This window comes from Cornus florida, unplaced genomic scaffold (assembly GCF_030987335.1).
Source record: "Cornus florida cultivar Cherokee Brave unplaced genomic scaffold, ASM3098733v1 CherokeeBrave_3.0.0_Hap2_Chr07, whole genome shotgun sequence".
NCBI classification, from domain to species: domain Eukaryota; kingdom Viridiplantae; phylum Streptophyta; class Magnoliopsida; order Cornales; family Cornaceae; genus Cornus; species Cornus florida.
The window spans coordinates 13,531,523-13,555,439 of record NW_026775577.1 but is presented as its reverse complement, the minus strand read 5'-3'; the positions used below and the strand labels follow the sequence as shown (position 1 = coordinate 13,555,439).

Genomic DNA, 23,917 nt, shown 5'->3' with positions numbered 1-23,917 from the left:
AATTCTTACATCTAGAGTGAAACTTGAAAGATGGAGACTCAGCGATAAGCTTCTTGGTAAGTAGGGAAAACACCTCCATGGTAATATCAAATAGTAAGGGAGAGATAGGATCTCCCTGCCTCAGCCCTCTAACTCCGGAGAAGTGGCCATGAAATTCCCCATTAATTGAGATAATAAAAGATGGAGAGGTGATGCATTCCTTTACCCATCCAACAAAGGTCTCAGGAAACCCAAAGAGAGCAAGAGAATCCAGGATAAAGTCCCAACCAACAGAGTCGAATGCTTTCATTAAGTCAACCTTGATGGTGCATCTAAGGGGAACCAGATGATTATGATAGCCATGAAAAAGCTCTTGAGCAAGAAACACGCTGTCCCTAATGTGTCTACTTTTGACAAATGCATTTTGACATGGATCAATTATAGATGGTAAGACCAGCTTAAGCTTGTTATAAATGAGTTTGACAATGCATTTGTAAATGGTATTGCATCACGAGATAGGCCTAAAATCGTTAAGAGTTACGGGGTTAGAGCAACCGGTATGGAGCACTTTTTGCTAACAAATGAGTCAGTATTGCTAGTCAAAGTGATGGTATAAGAATAAAAATTAGTGGGAACCAGGGGAAGGATAGCAAAGTACATCACAACTGCTAACAATAGCATTGCGAGCCAAACAAGGCCCACTGTTGCGGAACGACTCTTTTCCCTTTTTCTTTTTTGGCCCACAACTGCTAGGTTCTTTTTTTTTTTTTTTTTTTTTTATTTTTTTTATATGTAATTTATTTTTATTGTAAAAAATAATTTTATGATTTTTATGATTTTATTTTATTTTATTTTTTATTTTGAAATAAATATTTATGATTTCTATTTCTTAGTATTTTGAAATATTTTTTTAAAAAAATTGTCAACAAATATATATGAATTTTTTAAAACAAAAAATCATATTGTTAGAAATGGCTTATTTTTTTATTTTTATTTTTTTCTTTACTATTTCCTTTTATATGTAATTTAATTTTATTGTAATTTTTTTTTATTTTATGATTTTGATTTTTTGTTCTTTAAAATATGTCAACAAATATATAAGCAAAAAAAAAAAATTGTAAAGTAATATTTTATTCATCACAAACGTACAATATGAAAAAATACATTTTACTCAATATTGTCTTTAAACCTCTTTATTGCCAAATTTATTCCACAAATGCTCCATAAGATCTCTCCTGAGATCTCCATTATTTTCTACGTTGCGAATCATGCTGAGGCGAGTGGAGATGTGTGCTGCCAAAAATGATCGGTCTCGATTGTACTGTGGAAGGTAGACCGGCTCATCCGTTAGAGGAGTCCATTCCAAAATGTTAGTGTCGCCCTCGTCTTCTATGATCATGTTGTGCAATATGATGCACGTTCTCATTATCTTGCTCAGGTCTTCTTTCTTCCTATAATATACTGGTTCATGCGTTATAGCCCATCTCATCTGCAACACACCAAATGCCCGTTCAACATCCTTCATAACGGCTTCTTGTCTTTGAGCAAACAATTTCTCTTTTTCAGTAGTTGGGTGCGGGATGGTTTGAATCAAAGTTGCCCATTTAGGGTATATACCATCAGATAGGTTATACCCCAACGTACGGTGATGTCAATTTACCTCATAATTAACTGGAGGTATTGTACCATTAATGATACGATTGAATACTGGGAAATGATTTAAGACATTCACGTCCTTGTGTGAACCAGCCATACCAAAGAAAACATGCCAGATCCATAGATTTTTTGATGCAACCGCCTCCAATATGAGGGTAGGCTTACGACCTCTCCCCTTGTGTGTGCCATGCCACCCTTTAGGGCAATTCTTCTATTCCCAATGCATACAATCTATTGAGCCAAGCATACCTGGGAATCCTCTTTCTTCCCCTTCTTGAAGTAAACGTGCAATGTCGCTTTCGTTTGGCGAGCGTAGGTACTGCTCCGCATACAATGCAATTATAGCATCACAAAATCTCTTCAAGCTTTCGATCGCAGTGCGCTCTCCAACCTTTATGTACTCATCACAAAGATCCGCAGAAATTCCATAAGCAAGTATATGTATTGCTGTTTTCATCTTCTGTATAGAGGTGCACCCTATATGACTAGTAGCATCGGGCTTCTGTTTGAAGAAGTTGTCATGAGTTGTAATATCGTTCAAAATGCGAAGAAACAACTGTAGTCGCATTCTAAACCGTCTACGAAAGTATTCAGGTGGAAACACAGGATTTTCGGCGAAATAATCTTTCCAGAGTTGTTGTGCTGCATCCTCCCGATCATGTTTAATATATTGTCTCTTCTTTGGTTTAAATAATGCTTTTAGATTCTCAGGCGTAAAAATACCCAGAATTGTTTTGATCATTTTTTTATGGAATTAATAAACCGTCTCCCGATTAGAATCTAACGAATTTTCTGAAGAATCAGATTCGGAGATTTGAAAAGATTGTGATGATGATGCCATTTTTTTTTCTTATATAAAAGTTGAGAATTCAGAGACGAGAAAAAGTGGTAGAGGAATCAAATAAGAGAAAATATGGACTTGAGGAATGAAGGAAGAGAAAATGGACTTGAGCAATTACAACAGACTAAATTAGTGGTTTATATAGTCGTTGGATTATAGCATTTAGAAATATAGCTGTTGGAAATATAGCCGTTGAGAATATAGCCGTTGGGTATACAACAATCTCTATAAATACAACACTCATTTCACTCAATACTCATCCTTCAACACTTATTTCTCTCATCTTCAATATTCATTTCACTATATCATCATCCTTCGACATTCAATGGATCAGTGACCTCCATTCAACAACCCTCATTTTAACCAATATGGAAATTTCGAAATACCATCTCAATTCAATTCTGGGTGGCACTCTCAAGATCCAATCCATTCTGAATATACATATCAGTTCCAATTCCTAAACCAAATTTATCCAGAATACACACCTCAATTTCAAATTCCATTTTGTCACCTTTACACATCTCAATTCCAAAATCCATCTCAACAACCCCCATACACACCTCAATTCCAAAATTCCTCTCAACCTTCTCAATCACAGCCACCCTCAAAGAAAAAGGGTGGGAATTGGTCCGAAGAAGGAGATATAGCATTGTGTAAAGCATGGATCATGTTTAGTGAAGATCCAGTGACGGGTACAGATCAAAGTATGGGTACATTGTGGCAACGAATTCATGCTCATTGGGTTAGGCAATTGGGAGACAAGATAACTGAAGAAAGATCACACGGTGCTCTGATGAACCATTTTTCAAACTTTCAACGTGATGTAAACAAATTTTCAGGATACTACAAAAATGTCCACGACAATCCAATCAGAGGTTACAACGAGTATGATATAGTAAGTTTTTACTTTGTACAATATTTTTTTATTCTTAATTTTAATCCAACTTATTAATTTCAATGATTATTTATTTATTTTTATAGATGAATGCTGTTAGAGAACTATATAAACTTTAACAGAAAAAAAAAATTAAATACGAGCATTGTTGGAATGTTCTTCGGAATTCGGAAAAATGGCAGATGCATTGCAACGTTAACGAAAATCCAACTAGATGACCAATGAAAAGAGGTGTTGATCTTGATAAATGAGTCAAGAAATTGGTCTGAATCGACTCCAACAACATTAGGTTCATCAACTCCTACAATATCAACTCCAGGGTCGGTAAATCTTGGTGATGAGGATACACTAGTCGATACTGAAGGTTCGAATATGTCACGTCCCGAGGGACAAAAAACAAGGAAGATTCATAAAAAGAAAATGCCATCTTTTGAAGCAAGTATTCTTAAACAATTGGAAGCTGTAACAACACAAGGCGTCATGTTTGGTGAAGTAGGTGTGGAAGGAGAGCGAATGAGACTTCAACTTTCCATGGAGAAACAACGGACTAAGCAGCTGGCGATAGAATCAAATTTGGAGAAAGAACGGACTAAACAGTTATAAATAAAAACAAGAGAAATGATTGCTGAAATGGAGTTTGAAAAAGATATAATGCGTCAAAATCCATCGAAGGCTCCAATAGAAGCATCAAAGGCATAGATCATTCAACAACAAAATCAAATCTTAAATAAACTAAATGAAGGTGGTGGTCATATGTAATTTATTTATATTTGTAAGAAAATATGCAATGTCTTTTTATTTTATTTATTTAATTGTGAAAAATTATGTAATGTCTTTTTTTATTTTATTTATGTAATTGTGAGAAAATATGTAATATCTTTTTATTTATTTTATTTATGTAATTGTGAGAAAATATGTAATGTATTTTTGATTTATTTAATTATGAGAAAATATATTAATTTAAATGTATTAAAAGAAGTATTCTATTCAAATATATAATATAAAAAAAATTTAAGTAATTGAAAAAGTAGTCGTTTTAAAAAATACAAGCAAAAATAATAAAATAATAAATATCAATTAACTCATACAGTGACTAAAATATAGTAATATATAATAAAAAAAAAATATCAAGTGATTGAAAAAGTAATCGTTTTAAAAAATACAAATAAACAAAAAAATAAATATATTTTTAATTTTTTTTTACTTAAAATATTAAATGTATTTTAAAAGTACAATAAAAATTATCAATTTACCATACTGTGTAAACAAGATAGTAATATATTATTATTAATCACATCAGCACAATTACTGACGTGACCAGCAATTAAACAAAGTTTTGTTAGCAGTATTGCTATCACCATACAACTTGCCCTTAGGGACTTTTGCGACCAGAGCAAAATATGCATTGTTAATCTCCTTTAGCAGCTTCACACTATGAAAGAAAGATTTGATAGCGGCTGTGAAAGATTTGATAGCGACAGTGATGTCCCTGTAGAATATACTGAAGCTTATTACTGAAGCTTAATAATCTAATCAAACTGTAGAATAGACTTTTAGAGGCAATTAATGTCTAGTTGGGCTGAAACTGCATTGGAATATGGGAATTAAAACCGGTTATAAATATACTTTCAGGTTTTGTTCTTTTTGTCACATTCAAATTAAACAGCTGACCACAGAGAAATAAAATAGAGTTTCTCTCTCTATATTGGGTGGAGAGAGAGAGAGAGCAATGGAGTGGTCATCAACATCATGGGGGTCTGGAACCATGATGCTAGAACAAGCAAAAGAAGAGTTGCAGATACTGGAAACACAGTACCCCAACCAGTTTGGCTATTTAAAACAAGAACTCAAATCCTTCATCTTTCTACTTGAATCCCAAAATTTAGGTGCCAATTCAATCTCTTTGTCCACCTCTTCCTCTGTTATCACACAAGGTTAGATACAAACACACTACTTTTATCATTTTTCATATATATATATATATATGTAGATATATGTATATATTTGTGTGTGTGTGTGTTGGTGTTTATGTTATACATGGTATTGAACAGAATCAACAGCCAAGAAGAGAAGGAAGATTAGTTCAGAATTAGAGGGAGGAGTAATGGAGGTTGAAATTGAAGGTCCTAAGCAAAAAAAACCAAGGGGTGATTGTGATGTGTACATGAACGAGAAGAGGGACAGGGTTGATTTGGTCATTGAGAGGGCTCAAGCTTGTCTCCACAAAATTCAAAGATTCAAAGCTTGCTTTGGCTGATCAGAGACCATGGAAGGACCCAAACTAAGCAACTTGAATGCAATTAACTGTTTTCTCTTTTTGCAATCTCTTGTGTATGCTGAAAAGGTGCAAACCCAAAATTGAAGGAATTTTGTAACGTTGGGAGTGTATATATACCTTTAAATTGGGTGATTTTACTTGTATTTAATTCCATGTCTATGGCAGGGTTGTTTTTGTTTGGATGTAAAATATATATTTTTAATTTTCACATGTTTGGTTGGGGTAATACATTTATAAAGAAAAAAATACTAAAATATTTTTTGACAAATTATATTATGTCTCGTCAATACACTCGACATCAACATTTGTTTATATATATGTATATTATCTTAGAAAGTTTGCAAAGTGTTTCAGCTCAATCCAGTGCCGCATCAAGACCCTTGTAACATTCTCGGTCAGTGAACTAATGGCAAACCTCATTGCAATCAAATCAACAAAAATGTCCACCCCAAATGGGGAGAGTACGGTGACATTCGAGTCTCGTTATGATATAAATTAAAGAATTAATTAAATTTTACTTTCCTCTGTTAAAGTTTCTATTTTACATAAAGTCTATCCACGTTTGATAAAGTTGTAATTTATGTAATAATTTTTGTTCAACGAACAAAATAGTAAAATAACATGATATAGTTACTAAGCTCGACCATCCAGAAAAAAAAAAAAAAAATGAAGCTATAAAATATAGAGACAACATTCTAAAAAATTTGGAAGGTTCTAATATCACTTCTACCAAGTTGGACGTTTGCCATTCGATCCAAACAAGCCGAACACCCGAAATAAGGTTTACATGAGAAACAATGAAACATTATGCAAACAATAAAATAATTTTGTTAAATATAAAATGTCCGTCCGTGTGTAAAAGCGTCGAGAAGGAAAGGGAAAGGGAGAGGGAAAGGGAAAGGGAAAGGGAAAGGGAAAAGTCCCACTGGGGTAAAATTAGAGTAGGAGTGAACTAAACAAAACCCTTTCACGGAAGCTGAAAACAACGGTGGATTTGCAAATTCCATCTTCATATGAATTCAATTTCCATTGTCCGTTGCGTACGATAGCTTATGAACACCTTTGCTATCTCTGAAAGGACTGAAACCTGTTGATTGTTCGCAAAGAATTTGAAAGAAAGGATCAAAATATGGTTTGGGGTTTGTTTCCTGCCGACCCACTTTCAGGTTACAGTTTCTCTCTCCTAATTCTCTTCTTACATGCTGTTTCTTACTAGGTTTTACAATGACACACTAACACAAACCCAACAAAGAAGAACTTCTAAATTTATTCAAGTTTGCTTTCTTTCTGCTATAAAAGATAGTTTTAACTTTTAATTAAATTACACAGCATAGCATTTTAACTAACACCTTAGCTGTCTGATACATAATGAAATACACACACAGATATGTGTGTGTGTGTATATATGATGTTTTCTTTTTTATCCAATTGTTTGTTATGTTTTCTTGGCTCCCTAAATCTAAACCTCCCCAGGCACTGGGTTAGCCACATTTTTTTTTTTTTTTTTTTTTTTTTTCAATTTTTTTTTTGTATGTTTTTCTTTGAAAAAGTAAAATAATTCATCAGCTGTTCTGAAATGTGAACTATCTTGTTAATGAAGTTGGAAATTTGAAATGCTTCCGTGACTCAAGGGCTCATGGCCCGACTCTGTAGTGGATGTTAATAGCTTTCAAGCAGCATGAACTGCTGAACAAGGTCGAAATTCATGTACATTGTAAGACAATGTGTTTATATATTGAAATTTTGTTTCTTTTACCAACTGCAATGTTATAAAAATGAACAATATGCCTTTTAAGCATAAAGTAAAAAAATGTTAATCCTTTATTTATAGATGAATCTATTTGTTTATTTAAAGGCCAATGAAGGTAGGAGAGTCCATCTTTGTATCCCATAGTTGATAGAAGTGTGATCGTTATAAAGGTTCAAATAGTTTTGTGATTGAATTATGATCGTTACTATTGAGGTGGACCTATTTACATATAGACATTTTAAATTCTCACATTGTTGTGTATTCGACATTATTAGATTTTACTTCTGTATTGTTAAATCATGGACTTTGGTGCCTTCTGGTTGATTGATAAGAATAAAGTGTCTTCTATGATTTATAAATCTTTGAAGGACTTAGCTTGTGCTGATTTTACCGTGGTTGATTAATATGACAGGTGATGATAAGTACTACATCTTCAGCAAAGGGACATACAAAGTGGGTCGAAAAGGTACTCTTGATTGTTGGAAATTGTTTTACATGTGTTTTTTTTTTTTTTTGAATTTTCACAACCTAACATGGATTCTACACTTGGACGTATTTGAACATCCCTTGAAATTGAATGCATCCAGTCACTATTTACATAGAGTTTTAAAGGAGAGATTAGTTATGACGAGTGGATCCATTTGGCCAATTTTGGGACTTAAACCATATTTCTTCATAAGTGGTCATTTTTTAATTTCCTTGAAATGACAAAATTCATGTTTTTAGAACATTTTTTTTGAGACGGGTACTACTTTTCCGAATGAATCTATTCAAGATGAAATGTGAAGGGTTTATGGGGCCATTAAATTCAAGAGGCATTCAAAACTGGCTTTTAGTTCTTCAACTTGGAGCGGACAAGTTTGGCATATGCTATCTGTGGTTGGGTCTGGTTTGGGTATAACAAATAGGTCAACTCTTCTTATCCCACCGAACTCAACTTTGACCCAGTTTTCTGACCCTAATCTTGACAATAATATATTTACTAAATATAAGTTATTGTGCATTATTTTGATGATCTGACTGTTAAAACTTTTATTTTTCCTTTTGCAGGATGCGATGTAATAATTAACAAAGATAAAGGAGTTTCACGGATCCATTCGGAGATTGTGGTTGAGGGAATGGCTTCCTTGGATCAATTGCAGAACAAACCTTCTAAAGTATCGTCCAGTGTTCGGATAAGAGATTGCTCGAAGTATGGAACATTTATTAACAAAAGTCAAGGGTCAAAGGAAAAAGTTCATGAGTTCCCAAATAAGGAAACAACTCTAAAAGATGGGGATCTGATTTCTTTTGGAACTGGGAATGCAACCTACAGGTATTCTAAGCCATTTTTCGGCATATACTTTACAAGTGGGAATTTGGTGGTAACAGGGTGCAAAATTTGCACTTTTAATATGAAATTATTTTTTTAAAAAACAAAGTAATTGATATGCTGAAACTTTTGCTTTGAGAATGGCAAGTTATGCACTTGTTAGATAAAGTCTACGACTCTACATAATGCTTCGTGATTCTAAATATAGGTGTAGTCTAGTGTTATCATATAAAACTTACATTACTATGTTCTGCTTGGGTAGTCTAACTAATATTTGGCAGGTTTTGTTTTGTTCCACTCATATTTTTTGTTTACCACACCAAGCCCTTCCAAGTGAATCAACTTCTTCAAGACAAGATATCATCAATAGGTTAGTAATTTCTTGCAAACACTCTGGTGGCCTGAGCATGTTCCAGGACGCTTTCTATAAAATATTTTTTGGGTTATCACTCACTAGTGTATTATTTAATGTATGCCTTCCTTGCTTTTTAGTTGTGTTCCTGTTGCTTGGTTTTGACACATGTTTTAGTTTACAATGCATGAACAAGAACAACAGTTATTTGACTTACCAAAAAGAAGAACAACAGTATTATTTGTCCCATTACTTCCCTTTTTCTTTTTCTTTTCTTTTTTTCCCATTTTTTTCTGCTACAATCATGCTAAACGGTTGTTCTTATACCTGTTACACAATGAGATTTCCCAATTATTTATTTTTTCTTAAATATATTCATTTTGATTTCTTTCTTCTTTCTGATGTAACACAGCGGTTGTCCACAATTGAAAATAGGTGGGCTGTGTTTAACTTTTTTCTTCTTTCCGGATTTTTATTGGTGTTGTTGATTGGGATTTACAGTTAATTGTGGTACATAATTTAATGGTAAAATAATTTTTGAAATACATGGACCAGAGGGAAAAAAATTCAGTGATGGGACGGTGGGGTAAAGCAGGGTTAGGTTTTGGTTAAATGTTTGTGGTTGAACTGAGTGCACAACTGTTCTGGACAAAGAATGATGAAAATCAAAGAGAAGAAGAAGAATGTGGAAGAAGGCCTTTTTTCTTGTTCCTTTAGACATTTTTCTGTTATGTATTTTACTTTAATGTTTTAATTTGTTGCTACTCACCAATTCTCACCTAAGAAATCCACCCACTGCTAGAAAGTAATGTATTCCTTACCTTAGAAAGGATTATGTAATGGATAAAACTTTTGTTTCCGTATAGGTGCTCAAATTACTCGTATTTGGAGTCCAGAGTGGACACATTTTCTTGTTGATCAGTCCATGCCATTGACAGAAGATGTAATTGATGCTATTGTGGCTAAGAAACCCGTTGTCCTCAATAAATGGATCGAGGTACATTCACATCCGTTATTCTTTATCACTTTTGAACTGTTATGCATAAATATTTTATTTGGCTATATCTAATTAATTTACCATGTTCGGTGGCTTATTTTTTACGCATAAACGTTTCATATAAATTTGTTGGTTTATCAAATATCATTTCAAAAATTTTAAAATCTTTCTGTTCTTTGATTTGAGCCGTGATAAATTATATAAATAATTTATGGTATCTTATCAGTTGCATGTTATTGTCCAGGACTATGAAATAATTCTGTTCATCCTGTATATATTTGATGTGTGAATGTAAATCAGAACTTAAGAACAACCCAGCCTCACATTAAAATAGTGAATAACCCAGTCAACAAAAATATTATTATGTACACAAAATGTATTATAACAATGTGTTAGTGATAAGAGAAATTAATGAAATCCTAATGCCCCAATGTCTTTATAAACAGGTTGGAAGAGGCTAGCCAAAGCCCAACCCATTTGCTTAAACCTGCCAAATTTATCAAGGCAAAACCTTTAACAGTAGCAGGCAGGTTTGGAACTATTGATCGATGATGAAAAAAATTAACATGATTGCTGCCGTTAATTTCGGAGTCATTCATTCATTGATGGTTATTTGTAATGCTAACATAGGAAGTTCCTCAGTAGATATATTCTCTCACAGATCCTTATATAAAAAGGAATTTTTAATATCAAGTTAGATAACAGCTATCCCTTGCACACAACAAGGCAGGAATGGTGATAAGATGAGTCATGGGAGAACATATCTAAATAATCAACATAAAAATGTCTGCGTAGTGGCTACGAATCAGGCTTTTAACCTCTCAACCGTGGTAATTCACTGCATAAACCCCACCGACAACCAATTGAGATGTTACACAGTGAAACACACTAGCTCAAGTCAATAATGCCTTTTTCCAGCTATTCAGGTTTGGCTACTTGAATCATGTTCATCATTCCGCTCTAAGGTCATAACCTTACTCAAACCACATATATATCATATTCTTTCTTACTATCTATACCTATATTAATTTTTGTCTTCCTCGCCCCCTAGCATCACCCTCACTCCCTCAGTATAGACAACTCCACTCTTCCTTATAGGTTCAATTATCGTTGTTGCTACATATGACATAACTATCTTATTAGATTCTCTATCGTGTTATGTCCAATGGATGCTACTTCAACTGTTTCATGAATGCGTTGCCCGAAGTATTATTCTGGTGCAAGGCAACCTTCTTGTCATACTTTGCACTGTCTACTCAAGTGAAGACACTGTCTAAAGATGAGAACGAAATAAGAAACAAGCAAAAAGTGATAGATATATGATAAGAAGAGGTAACTTATTAAATGGATGACAAGATACATTATTAGAAAAAGAGATAAAGGAATAACTTTATCAAATACTACAAAAGTATATGTTTTCTTTAAATTTCTTGATAAGTCAAAATGCATGCTTTCATTATAACATTAATTTAGAGTATATGCTTTCTGTTCTTGACATACATTATAAATCTACTTTATCTGGCTAATATAGAACCATCCCATAGAAATTTCACATATATTTTTGTTTCTTATTGTCACTCTTTGATGGGTTTTGATATTCAGTTTGTTGCAGAAAAAACTATTTGCACTGAAATTCCAAGCTGCAGTTCGTAAGTTTTGAATTTTAACTTCCTTTTGGTTGGACTATGTTGAGATTGCACAAAGTACTGTAAACTTGCTTTGATTAAAGCGTTAAAATGAGTTTTGCTTTTCCCCTTCTCTTCTCAGTTATGCTCCAACCTTGATGTTGGAAGGACTATCAGTCAAAGTTGCAGACCCCAAATCTCGAGAAAACTGTTTGAGAGGGTACACTTTTCTGTTGGAATCAACAGCCAAGGTGATATTCCTTGGTCACTTTGGAAATCTCAAGCTGTTTGTTATCACTTACAACTCTTCTTGTGACACTTTTGTTGTTTTAAAATTATTAATGCAAATACATGTGTATTGGAAATATATCTCTTGTCCAATCATGTATCAGAAGCATTGATATTGAAGTAAGGTATTATTGACTAAAATATTCTCAGTTTTACTGGATAATCATAATAATAATTCTTTAGTGTTCATTCTTTCTCTCTACACACACACACACTCTTCACATGCACGCAGTCACACACACATGTTACAGTTTCTGAGAACATAACTTGTTTCTGGAAATCTTAAGAATGATGTTATAGATGCTTAATCTGATCTTTTTTGGTGTTACAGTACAAGTTTAAGGACAGGTTGCAATTATTATTCGAAATGGTTGGCGCAAAGGTTGTTTCTGCTGAAGAATTTTGTTCGAGTAGCCAAGTATGTGATTACTTCATTTTGTTTCACTCTCCTTATATTTTTTCTTCTTTGTGAAGTTTTTATTTTTTGTTTGGTTTTCGGGGAGGGTAATCTTCTAGATATTGTTGTTAATCGCCATTTGCTCCAAAAGTTTAAGCTGTTAGAGATGGTGTAACGTAAGTATCTATATTCTTTAATACGCCTCCTCACATGTGGCCAGATTTTGGTTCAACAAGTGTATCAATCTTAATTATTTGGGTCGTGACGAGTTTGAAGACCTTGTCTACGTTGATACCATGTTAACCAACATATACTCAAAAGCTTAAGTTGTAAAGAAGGTGTAATTTAAGTATTTATATTCTCAATTACACACATATGTACAAATAAATTATTAGATAGTTAATATCATTTCAATTTAATTTTTATTTGTTTTTCCTTTTGGAAAAAAATTAATCTCATTTCAATCTAGTATTTAGTCATGTGGATTCCATTTCAATTCTCATCAAAACAAACTTTTCTCCCTTGGCTAAGACATCACTTTCTGTAAACATTTCAATTCGCACTAGAAAAATACACTCCTTCAATAGTTTTTATATTCTTGTCCTCTATTGTACGAGTTTATATAGTGGTGTCCTTTACTGTAGTTAAATGCCGTCATGGCATCTTAAAGGAAGGAGTGATGTTATGGGTTCGACTCTTACAGTTGAACACAAAAAAAGTGTTAGCATATTTTCTAGTTCTTGATTGTATTTGCTGTGTTGAAGCAGTATTGATACGAACCTAAATACCCTTTTTGAGTATTTGAATTGCAAAAATGACTTTGAAATGTCCTGTAATTCAGTTTTTTGCCCATTTAGATTTTAGGTTCATATCGGTTAGGGTTATGCAACCCATTAAAGATTTAGTCATGAAAATTTTAGAGAAAATGGGATTAGATCTGACCCCAAACCAATTAGTCTTAAACTCGGTTGACAAAAATACTGGGCAAGAAGCATCAAAACGACCTCGTCTGTGGCTTAAGGTGAATTACTAAACCAAAAGGTTTAGCAAGGCAAAACCATAATGATCTTACTTTTATTGATTAATCTATGCCGAGCAGTTAAACTTATTTATGATCATTTTAGATGTGATGCGGCTATCCTTTTTACCATGCTGAGGGACATAGTCCTATCTAGTAGAAGACTTGATAGATGAAATAAGAATTTGTGAATGTCATAATGGAGAATTCATTGGAATCGTTAGCTCACGTGATACGCATTGATGAATTCCAAGCTGCATTGTTACAAGGGGAGTCTTGTCCCCCATCGGATCCGGATGGGAAGTGAAATGGATACATATGGGCTGGGTGTTAGCCCCACCTAATAGTTTAAGCTTTTGGGTCGGATCACAAAGCACCTAGACCGTTACAACCATCTACTTCTATTTTAAATTTGAAGCTTTTCCTGAAACTTTGTATTCTATGGCAAAAACAAGATGCTCCAATTTCTCTTATGAGAAGGATGCAGTGGAAATGCAAAGGTTTTAATCCTTTTCTAATAATCAATTCTAGTATTTTTTTTTTTTTTTAAGTAATCATAATATGAGTTAAATTATGGAACGGAACTTTTTATTTGAAAATTATGTTTCATACAGTGCTCTTCTGGAAGTTATCTTTATATTGGCACTAATGCAGCGCAGTTCTGGACAAGGAAAGAAAGAAAAACTAATTTAGCTTTTTCTAACTGCCTATTTCAAATTAATCTTGGCAAATGCTTATGTAGAATCACTATGTTCATTTTCCGAAGTCAATTGCCAACCAACAAAATATCCCGTGGAGTACCACCTTGGAGCAACCTCTTGGTGTTTGGCCATCTGTTTCCCGTCCGCATTTGAATTTGAGTTACTCATGATATGCTGGTCGAAGGGGAGGAGGAAAAAGAGTGTAAAAGTTTTACACCTTCATTATTGAACATGATGCTTCATTTTCCTTTTTTTTCCCAGGAGTTTTCATAATTGCAAGTTACTTTTTTAAATAACCCCTGAAACATAGGAAAAACGAGTTTAACCGTTAAGTGTTAATTAGTATTTACTTAAGGCCATTAAAAAGGTGTGTGTTCATTATGCCTAGGTGCCCTTGGACTGCTATAATTCCCTTGTTTGAATTTGAGTTACTTATGCTTGTCAAAGTGGGTGACAAAAAGGAAACTGGAAAATTTACACCTCCATTAATTAGTAAACATGATATTTCAGTTCTTGGTGTCCTTGGACTGCTACAATAGTCATTTACTCATTCTTTCTTTTTGGCTTCCTTAACTGCCGTAAACATTGGACATTGGCAGGCAGAAACTGCTATTTCTGAGTGGCACAATCGTGTGCTCTGCTACAGGTGAACTTGTGCTGTCATTATACAGTTATGCCTGGCATTCTATTAGTTGAAAAGAATCATTGGGGTCAAATGGTGGTTGTTTTGAAGATTATTAATCACTGATAGTAATCGGATGTATTCCGTCAAATTAATTCACATAGAATTAAAACCTTGGTGGGTACCATTAGATTGTCAATTGGCATTCCTTCCCGCCTTCATTTGCACCGGGTGTTTTGAAGGTTCTCCTTATTGCAAAAGACATTCTGACTGGTTTTCCCTTTTTAATATGTCAATCAAATTAAGTGCATTGGCGAAAGAGTGTGCAGCTCTTAATAATTGGGTATTGAAATTTTTTTTGAATATTTTGAGGCAATGAAAACATCTTAGTAAAAATTTTATAATTTTTCTTGGATTTTCTTCAAAAATCTTAATTGAAATCATTTCTTGCAGGGCTTAGAGGATGAAGAAAATAATCAAGTAGTGCGTGTAATCCCTGCCGGATTGGTAGACAAGTCTGAGTGTTCCATTAAATTGAGTACTCTACATAAAGTCAATGAGATGAATTTAATTTGTGCTGTTTTGACTGGGCACCTTGATCCTTCTATCTTAATATCACCACCTGGTAAGAATTCAAATTGTATTGTGGATTACTGCACCTTGTTTCTAATTAACTGAAATTTTCTGAAAACAAAGTTATTTACTTTTTTCTTTAATTCAAAAGGTCAAACCTTTAAGCAGAAAAAAAAAATTTCTTTGCATGCCTGGTAGAAAAACCCAACAACATCACTAAAAATGTGAAACTTTTACAAGTTCCGAATGTCACTCAGAGAATGTAACTATTGCATGGAGACAGAATCTTGGAAAGTTAAACAGATTTTAAGCTTCTTGTAATATTGTATTATGATGCCTCATCATGCATTTACAACCGCCACCACGCACATACACCCCATTTCAAGTTTGTAATGTTGTCCTTGTAAAGAAACGATGAGAAATTCATCCTCCACTTTGGTGTTTTAAGATTTGGATTGATTAATTTTAGAGGAAATATTTTCATATTTCCCATTTACCCGCTTTCTAGCAATGCAGGAATTCTTTAGTTTCTCATAATTCTTGCTCCACCTTGATGTTTTTTTGTTTTATTTTTTCTCACTATAACTGTACATATTATTTATATTTTTTCTTCTTCATTCATTATTTTTAACATATATGAACTTGTGTATACATATATAATTTTACTTTGGTACTTTCAAGGGCCCTGGCCTATTTACTAGTGCCTACTGCCTTTGACAATGCTGCCATTTGCCATAAGTGCCTTTACAATCCTTTTTGGACTTATTCCATTAATTAAGAAACGATTTTTTGTAGATATAAAAATTTAAAATGTAAAAAGTTGGAAATTTATTTAACTGTCTGTCTCATAAACTCTTATTCCATAACATTTTGCTTTTGCTGTGTTAAAACATTGGTTGCTTATTTAGTCTTTGAAAGTTTCAGCATGCACCTATATGCTCTCCAAATGTAAACCGGCTCAGGAATACAAGTTATTTCCTGTTTATATAGTCAAGGACCTTATCCGGATATTAGATTTACTTGCTTATGATGCAAGTTGTTAAAATAGATAGAATAAATGCGGTTGTTTGCATACAAAAAAGACATTTTCCCCATTTTAATCAACGGATTTACCTAAATAAATGTCCTTTGCAGTTGTAGTCTCATCTTCAACTTCCACAGATGAGACAGTGGTGGCAGATTCTGATGAAGAAATAGAAACAGCAACATCAGTTCACATGTCTCCCAATGTTCACACCTCTTCCACTATTCACACGTTCGAAGGCAGTAAACATGAGAGCAAAGGGGCAGAAATAGAAACAGCAAAATCAGTTCACACGTCTCCCACTGTTCACATATTAGAAGGCATTAAACATGAGAGCAAAGGGGTATCTTCTATGAATCATGCTGCTGCTGGACTAGAGACCGGTCATATTACTTGTTCTAGGGACAGAAATGATAGTATCACAGTAAAAAGAGACGAGATTGATGAATCAGAAAGTGGAAATTTGGATATTATATACAGTCAAGATTTAATTGTTAGAGATACCAACTTACCGGCTACAGTCTATTCTTCAACAAACAGTGGGGCCCCGAATTTCAAATGCTTCAGAAAGGTGAATAATCTCCCATGTTCTGCAATAATGATTCAAGTTGGACACAATGAGTTTTGGGTTGTCTGCATAAATTCCAAAGACATGCTTTCTGTCTTTTCCTCATTTTACTGTTACCATTATTCTTGATTCTTGGTGGAGAAGGTTGTTCTGTCAACTCTATTTATTTCTTCTTCTTGTTAACACGAGCCAATTTTTTAGTATAATTTTACGGTTCTTGGGTATAAGAAAGGGAAAGGAGGAGGAGGGGAGGGAGGGAGGGGGGTTATTGCTAATGGTAAAAACCCTAATTTTCAAGCGTGACAATGCATGAATTTGTTTTTCCAATGTCATGTTAAAAGTTTATTCTGTGTAGTCTCCCCTCCTAGGATCCCTTATATACTGGGTAACGACCTTCTCAGCTGTAGGCTAGAAAAACCTGCAGAAGCTTTTCCTGATAACCTGGTCGGGAGAGCCTTTGACTACTTCAATGATTTGTTTATTGGTGATTGCTATTATTATACCCAAAAGGAAATGTCTCGACATTTTGTTGCAAAATATTGTTGGTAAGTTATTTACCTAGTTGATTACCTTGGCTTATTTAGGATTTCACTTTCTGTAATTTGTAATCTGCAATATATCCTATGCTGGCATATATATCCTATTACATCATTATTATTATTTTTCAATTTGTTGATTTTCTTATATAATGTTTTGTATTCATTTTGTTTGTTGACCATGAAATGTACTTGTAGAGAAGGACTCAATCAGGGAATAGCTTCAGCAATCTTATTCCATTTTCAAAATATCCATACAAGTATGGACCATATTTCTATTCCTATTTTGAATCTTGTACAGTCTCCAAAAATTATTAGGTGAATTACATTTAAATTTGCGTTTTAAATGGCAGAGATTCTGACTATGGGAATGAGGAAGTACTTGAGTCCGTAAAAGAAGAAAAAAAGAGAAAACAGATGGAGGCTATCGCAGAGGATTTGTTCCACAATGAGAAGGTGAGTGGTGTAAACAATTTTATTAAAATTTGATGAGGACTTCTCTGAGTATTGCTTCCTTTTCAACATGATATAGGGGAAGCGACGTCGGGCAGCTGGTTCTATCCATGGACATTTTGGTCTTAGTTGACCGAGGTAATTGTGTTGCTTGCATGTGTAAAGTAAATTACATTTCTACAACTACTACTTGTATTGCTTAATATTTTCAAATATTTCAAGACTCAGGAGCTTGTGTTTTTAATCTCTGCCCAGAAAACTTTCTTCTTATGTGCTCGAAATAGCTCTTCAATAGATATATAGAAAATTGTATGAGCGTTCTATTTAGGAGACCAACATATTTCAACATGAGGGGGCAGTTCTTGTAGCAATTATTGCATGAAAATAATATAGTAAATATGCTCAAAATTTTAATTCTACTTCTTAGTTTATAGCAATACGCACTATATACATATAAAAATTATGAGCGAGGGATCTTCTGGTTATGTTTGTTATATGGGTGTGTGAGCGGATAACGTCTTCAAAATTCTCCCGTTCGTTTTAGGGTTATTTTCTTTTTGTGGTTGGTGAACTTCGTTGGACTCCCCTTTCACGACTTGATGTTATAATTTGTCAAGTTCGATTTATTGTGAGGTCTGGCATTATCAGATCCACCCATTTTCATTTTCTTTACGATCAATGTTCCTGGTTGGCTAAGCAGTGTAATCCCTGAGATTTGCATGCCCTAAGATATTGTTTGTTCTGATCGTTGGCATACCTCTAGTGAATTATTTTACATTATTGAATATTATGTCTTCCTCATCGTCGAGGGCGGGCCGTAGCATAATGGTAAGGTTACAGATTTGAAGCCGAAAACAGTCTCTCCATTTTGACTCTTTCCGGATCTCGCAATGACGAGAGTCTCGTATGCTAGGCTAGCCCCTTGGATGACTGTTGCCTAATGCAACTCAAGAACTACTAGGAAGTTCATTAGCTTCATTCATTTTTTATGGATTGATTTGGAAGAAGAGGAATTGGGCTCGTGGCCTGTTACGGAAGCCCATTTTGGCAGCTGCTGCAATCTATTTATGCTACTTGGTATTGCAGGTTATGAGCATTATCCAAACAAACCTTGAATGAAGCCCAATTAAGACCCTATATTGGGATTGGTCCAAAATCTTTTTTTTATTAAAAAAAAAAAAAAAATTTGAAGCTTGGTTTTCTTGTAATACCATCATTTATTAAATAAAAAAAATGCTGAACGTGCAGAGTTAAAAATTTTAGGATAAATTTGTATATTCTAATTAAAATTTAAAAGCCACCACAGCTTTTCTTACTCGTATTTGAAACCTAGATTTTGTGAATATATATATATATATTTTTTTTAAACAAAATTCCAACTAATTCTGTAGGGGGCAACCTCTGGAAGTTGATCTGTATTAAATTTTGGGAAGTTGATTTTCAAAAAAAAAAAATTTGAAGCTTGGTTTTCTTGTAATACCATCATTTATTAAAAAAAAAATGCTGAACGTGCAGAGTTAAAAATTTTGGGATAAATTTGTATATTCTAATTAAAATTTAAAAGCCACCACAGCTTTTCTTACTCGTATTAGAAACCTAGATTTTGTGAATATTTTTTTTTTTTTTTTTTAAACAAAATTCCAACTAATTCTGTAGGGGGCAACCTCTGGAAGTTGATCTGTATTATATTACGGAAATGATTTTCATTTTGAAATCGATAATACCGGATGGAGGAGCTTAGGCTCTTTCAAGTCGCAATAGAGTAATTTCATCGTTACCTCAAGGTTCATACTCTCAAAATGTTTATCAAAATCACAATAGCACGTAAGGACAATAAAAATCATATTTTCTCTATAATAATGAACTATATATTGAATTTTTTTTGCAGGCTAAAGAAATTAGGCAGCTTAATTGTTTGACAACTTCATCATCTCTAGCAGCAACCAGACTTCAACAAACACACTTTGACAAGCCTATAAAATTACAAAGGAAAATGTCAGCAACATTAGTCTTTCACCAACTACCTAAACACAAACATTAAATTAATGGAATCTTAATTTATTCACAAAACATTTTTCAAATATATATACATTTATATATATATATTATTTTATTTTATTTTTATTTATTACATGGTGTTGTGCTCACCAAAAACAACTGAGGTTGTGCCTTGAAAGTCAAGAAGTATATTATCACATGTGGCCCACCTTGACATCAATGAAATTGACTTTCAACAACGCGTCGTGTCATTACTACTTTGTGTGGTTTTAATAGTCCAAGAAGCTTCTATAAAGAGAGCAACTTTGACTCAGCTGCCCATTTTGCTTGTTGCCTTTTCTTTCTTTCCCATATTTTCTTCCTCACGCTCCAATTCTTAGTTTTATTATTATCTACTCTACTAGTTTGCTTCTTAATTAATTGTTAATCATTATATTCCATTTGGACCTCTATGATTTCAACTGAATGAATTTAATTTAGTAATTACATTTAAGTTTTAATAGCATGCATGAATTAATTTTAAAGTATGTCCGGCGAGTTCGAATCAAGAAATAATCCACCGGCAGCATGTAAAAGAGGTAAAATTGTGTATGTTTAACTGTTCTGTTCAGTCCCACAATGACGAAAGTCTGGTGCACTGGACTAGCACTGGTACCTTTAGTTTAGCATAATTTTGAAATCTTTTTATTTATTCAAATACCTTGATTAGATCCATTTATTTAAATACTATATAGAAGAGTCCTTTTAGTTTTTACTCTTAAAATCCAATACACTACAATTATTTAAATACTCTTAAATTTCATTTTTGAAAGTTAATTGAATCATTTTTGTATTAAAAAAACCAAATACAATAAAGTGTGCATATAACATCTTAAGAAAATGACTTTAACAAAAAAATAAAAAATAATAAGTAATCATCATATAATTTAGATTGCTTCTGCTTGATGCTTATTAAAGCATCGCAAGAGTCGGCTTTAATTTAAATTGAACTTTTCATGGTCTCAATTTGACGTGACGCGTTTGCTTTCATCAATAATATAATAATTTATTGGGAGTCCTTGTTTTTTGAAAATATCATAATCTTTTTGTCGACTACCAAAATGATGCCAATAAGAGGATGTTTTCACACTCAGATATTCTTCAATTACAATGTAACACTAAAATTAACTAACCAAATCTCAACTAATTAAATAAATTATTCCATGTTGTGACAGTCATTTTGATTTGTGATACCTTAAAATTTCACACATAACACGTGTGACTAATATTATATATATATATATATATATATATATATATATATATATTTCATAGCTACAAATTTACACTTAGATTGGGACGAATCCTCAACTTTTTACTGATGAAGAAATATAACTAGACTACATCTTTTAATTATATGTGTGTGTGTGTGTGTGTTTTGGCATAAGCCACATAACCCATAGCAATAACACAAAGGAAGCAATCAATCAATCTAGATTGTTTGAAATTTGATTAAATCCAATATAGTATCTATGGATATATAAGAAATGTATTGAATTGATTGAATGTATTGAACAATATAATATAGAAGTAAAGATTATAAACACGATACTGTACCTTAAGTAGGCGATGGCATTGCTCGTATTCATGTTTACGAGTCCGGCGAGCTACCAAACTACTCCGAAAACAAGAAAATTATACAAGTAATTTATTTATTTATTTATTTAACCAAGTCCTCCCCACGCTTTCAAGGACTAGAGATGAAATAATGATCCTTCTAGGAATATTAAACTCTATGATCCATCTAAGAAATATTAAACTTTATTTTTTTAAAATTTATGTGAACTTATTTTATATTATTGACATAGCTAATCTTTTGATTTAATTGGTTCTTTATGATATATATATATATATATATATATATATATATTATAAAGACTTGCAGTACTTGCGCTCTCTCAATAAGAAACTTTCAACATTTCCCCACACTGCAACGCGTTAGTATTCGACATTAAAACCACTATTTCCACGCCTCCCAACAGTCTTTTTAAGTAACCTGCTGATAGAACATTGAGGCATGTGTGAAGACATTACAAGCCTTCCTAGAAAGAGACTCTACACCCTCTAAATCCAAAGTCAAAAAGGGAAGCTCCAAAGCTTCAACAAAATCAACCGTCCACATGACACCTAACAAGCATATATCTATATCTATCTCTATATCTATATCTATATCTATATATATGTGTATGTATGTACTTGTATAACAATCAGCCTTCATTTCCAAGGCCCTATATTAGACACAGTTTTGTAGCAGAAAGGAGAAAAAAAGAGAAGAGTACCTTTGGTAGTGCATTCTAGCTTTCTGAGTTATATCAATACATGGCTGATCAACAGAGAATCCACCCGGTCCAGGACCCCGAGGCGCCACAGAATCCTACCGCCCCATTAGTTCCCCGTGACTCGTCCAGGTCCGACAAAGGCATGCCGGTGGAGCAGTACCCACCATTCCAGCGTACGATCCCGGTGCATTACGCGAAACCACCCAAGAATAGAAACTGTTTCCGCAAGTGCCTGTGTTGGACAATCTTCCTCCTCATACTACAGATTATTATCATTGCTTTACTTGCTGGGATCATATTTCTTATCTTCAGACCAAAACTACCAAAATACTCTATCGATAGCCTGAGAATAACACAGTTCACTCTCAACACTGACAACAGCTTGTATGCCACGTTCAACGTGAACATCACAGCTAGAAACCCCAACAAGAAGATTGGTATATACTACGAGGGTGGTAGCAATATAGGTGTCTGGTACACTGGCACTAAACTCTGTGAAGGTTCTTTGCCAAAGTTTTACCAGGGTCACCGGAACACGACGGTGCTCGACGTGGCGTTGACGGGACAAACACAGAACGCAAACAATCTGCTGTCGTCACTGCAGGCGCAACAACAGACGGGAAGTATTCCTTTGAATCTCAGAGTGAAAGTGCCGGTGAGGATTAAGCTCGGGAAGTTGAAGTTGCCGAAGGTGAAATTTGTGGTCAGGTGCAGGGTGGTGGTGGATAGCTTGACTGCTGATAATGTTATTAGTATTAAAAGTAGTAGTTGTAAGTTCAGGTTTAGGCTCTAATTTCCTTACTTTTAGTTGTTATGCCATGCTTGTATTACTATTATTTTTATTTTTTTTTTATTATTTTTATACTGGCATTCTTTTTTCTGTTGTATGTATAGAACGGGAGGATTAGGGGTGGTTTCTTCCTCCGATTTACTATTCATAGATTGATGTTCCCTTCTATTTTATATACTCAGACACTGTTACATATCGATTTTTTCATGAAGAATAAATTATATACACACAGACGTTTCTGTACTCAATTGAGTCCCTCAAAATGTTTATGGTTGCTCCGAAAGTAATTTGGTTTTGTGCTCCAGAAAAGGAAGCCGCTAGGTTTCATTGACAGTGTGGGAGGTTGGTTTCCCCTAAATGGTTAACTCCGTGATCATGGATTGGGAAGTTAGTTTCGCCTAAATGGTCAACTCCATGATCATGGCAAGGACTGATAGCCAATTCCAGACTTCAGAAGTATTCAAGCAAATTATACATGTCGGCTAACGATCCCCTCCAACCCACATGGCCTGTTCACCAATGACCGTAACTTGTGTTTCTAAGTTCATGTCTTAGAGATGCTCCCTATGCAGGCATAAATTGTTTACCTACCACAAACCTTGGCTATAAGATGACTACTAACAGACGCATATTGTAGCTTTTTAATATGTGAAGTTTTGGCCAATACAGTTGCTAGAACAATTTAATATGTGAAGTGTTGGCTAAATGGTTAACTCCGTGATCATGGATTGGGAAGTTAGTTCCACCTAAATGGTCAACTCCATGATCATGGCAAGGACTGATAACCAATTCCAGACTTCAGAAATATTCAAGCAAATTATAGGTGTCGGCTAACGATCCCCTCCAACCCACATGGCCTTTTCACCAATGACCGTAACTTGTGTTTCTAAGTTCATGTCTTAGAGATGCTCCCTATGCAGGCATAAATTGTTTACCTACTACAAAC

General features: G+C 33.9%; 3 protein-coding genes across 4 annotated transcripts; all 3 read left to right on the top strand.

Annotated features, from left to right (window-relative positions):
* The first annotated feature begins 5,046 nt into the window (after positions 1-5,046).
* Positions 5,047-5,865, top strand: LOC132267489 (uncharacterized). Its single transcript, XM_059768649.1, has 2 exons — positions 5,047-5,305; positions 5,423-5,865. Exons 1-2 carry the CDS (start codon positions 5,101-5,103, stop codon positions 5,626-5,628), a joined length of 411 nt encoding a protein of 136 aa, XP_059624632.1. The 5' UTR covers positions 5,047-5,100; the 3' UTR covers positions 5,629-5,865.
* Positions 5,866-6,531: 666 nt separating this feature from the next.
* Positions 6,532-18,109, top strand: LOC132266451 (nibrin homolog). 2 transcript variants are annotated; one of them, XM_059767327.1, is made up of 13 exons: positions 6,532-6,815; positions 7,812-7,865; positions 8,450-8,714; positions 9,014-9,081; positions 9,930-10,060; positions 11,663-11,709; positions 11,828-11,936; positions 12,305-12,391; positions 15,165-15,336; positions 16,419-16,879; positions 17,611-17,672; positions 17,766-17,868; positions 17,945-18,109. In XM_059767327.1, exons 1-13 carry the CDS (start codon positions 6,779-6,781, stop codon positions 17,996-17,998), a joined length of 1,650 nt encoding a protein of 549 aa, XP_059623310.1. In that variant the 5' UTR covers positions 6,532-6,778; the 3' UTR covers positions 17,999-18,109. The 2 variants fall into 2 exon arrangements, with proteins under 2 accessions (XP_059623310.1, XP_059623309.1); XM_059767326.1 differs by having other exon boundaries at positions 6,533-6,815; positions 8,993-9,081.
* Positions 18,110-22,045: 3,936 nt separating this feature from the next.
* On the top strand, positions 22,046-23,219 carry LOC132266450 (NDR1/HIN1-like protein 6). The gene has a single exon (XM_059767325.1). The coding sequence runs from the start codon at positions 22,222-22,224 to the stop codon at positions 22,972-22,974; it is 753 nt and encodes a 250-aa protein (XP_059623308.1). The 5' UTR covers positions 22,046-22,221; the 3' UTR covers positions 22,975-23,219.
* The last annotated feature ends 698 nt before the right edge of the window (positions 23,220-23,917 follow it).

What these genes read in the sequence shown, in the direction of transcription:
- LOC132267489 (XM_059768649.1), top strand. Translation starts at nt 5,101, where the DNA reads ATGGAGTGGTCATCAACATCATGGGGGTCTGGAACCATGATGCTAGAA. An exon ending in TTCCTCTGTTATCACACAAG is followed by an intron (nt 5,306 to 5,422) that starts GTTAGATACAAA and finishes GGTATTGAACAG; the next exon opens with AATCAACAGCCAAGAAGAGA.
- LOC132266451 (XM_059767326.1), top strand. Translation starts at nt 6,779, where the DNA reads ATGGTTTGGGGTTTGTTTCCTGCCGACCCACTTTCAG. An exon ending in ACTGGGAATGCAACCTACAG is followed by an intron (nt 8,715 to 8,992) that starts GTATTCTAAGCC and finishes AATATTTGGCAG; the next exon opens with GTTTTGTTTTGTTCCACTCA. An exon ending in TTTTCAAAATATCCATACAA is followed by an intron (nt 17,673 to 17,765) that starts GTATGGACCATA and finishes TTTAAATGGCAG; the next exon opens with AGATTCTGACTATGGGAATG.
- LOC132266450 (XM_059767325.1), top strand. Translation starts at nt 22,222, where the DNA reads ATGGCTGATCAACAGAGAATCCACCCGGTCCAGGACCCCGAGGCGCCA.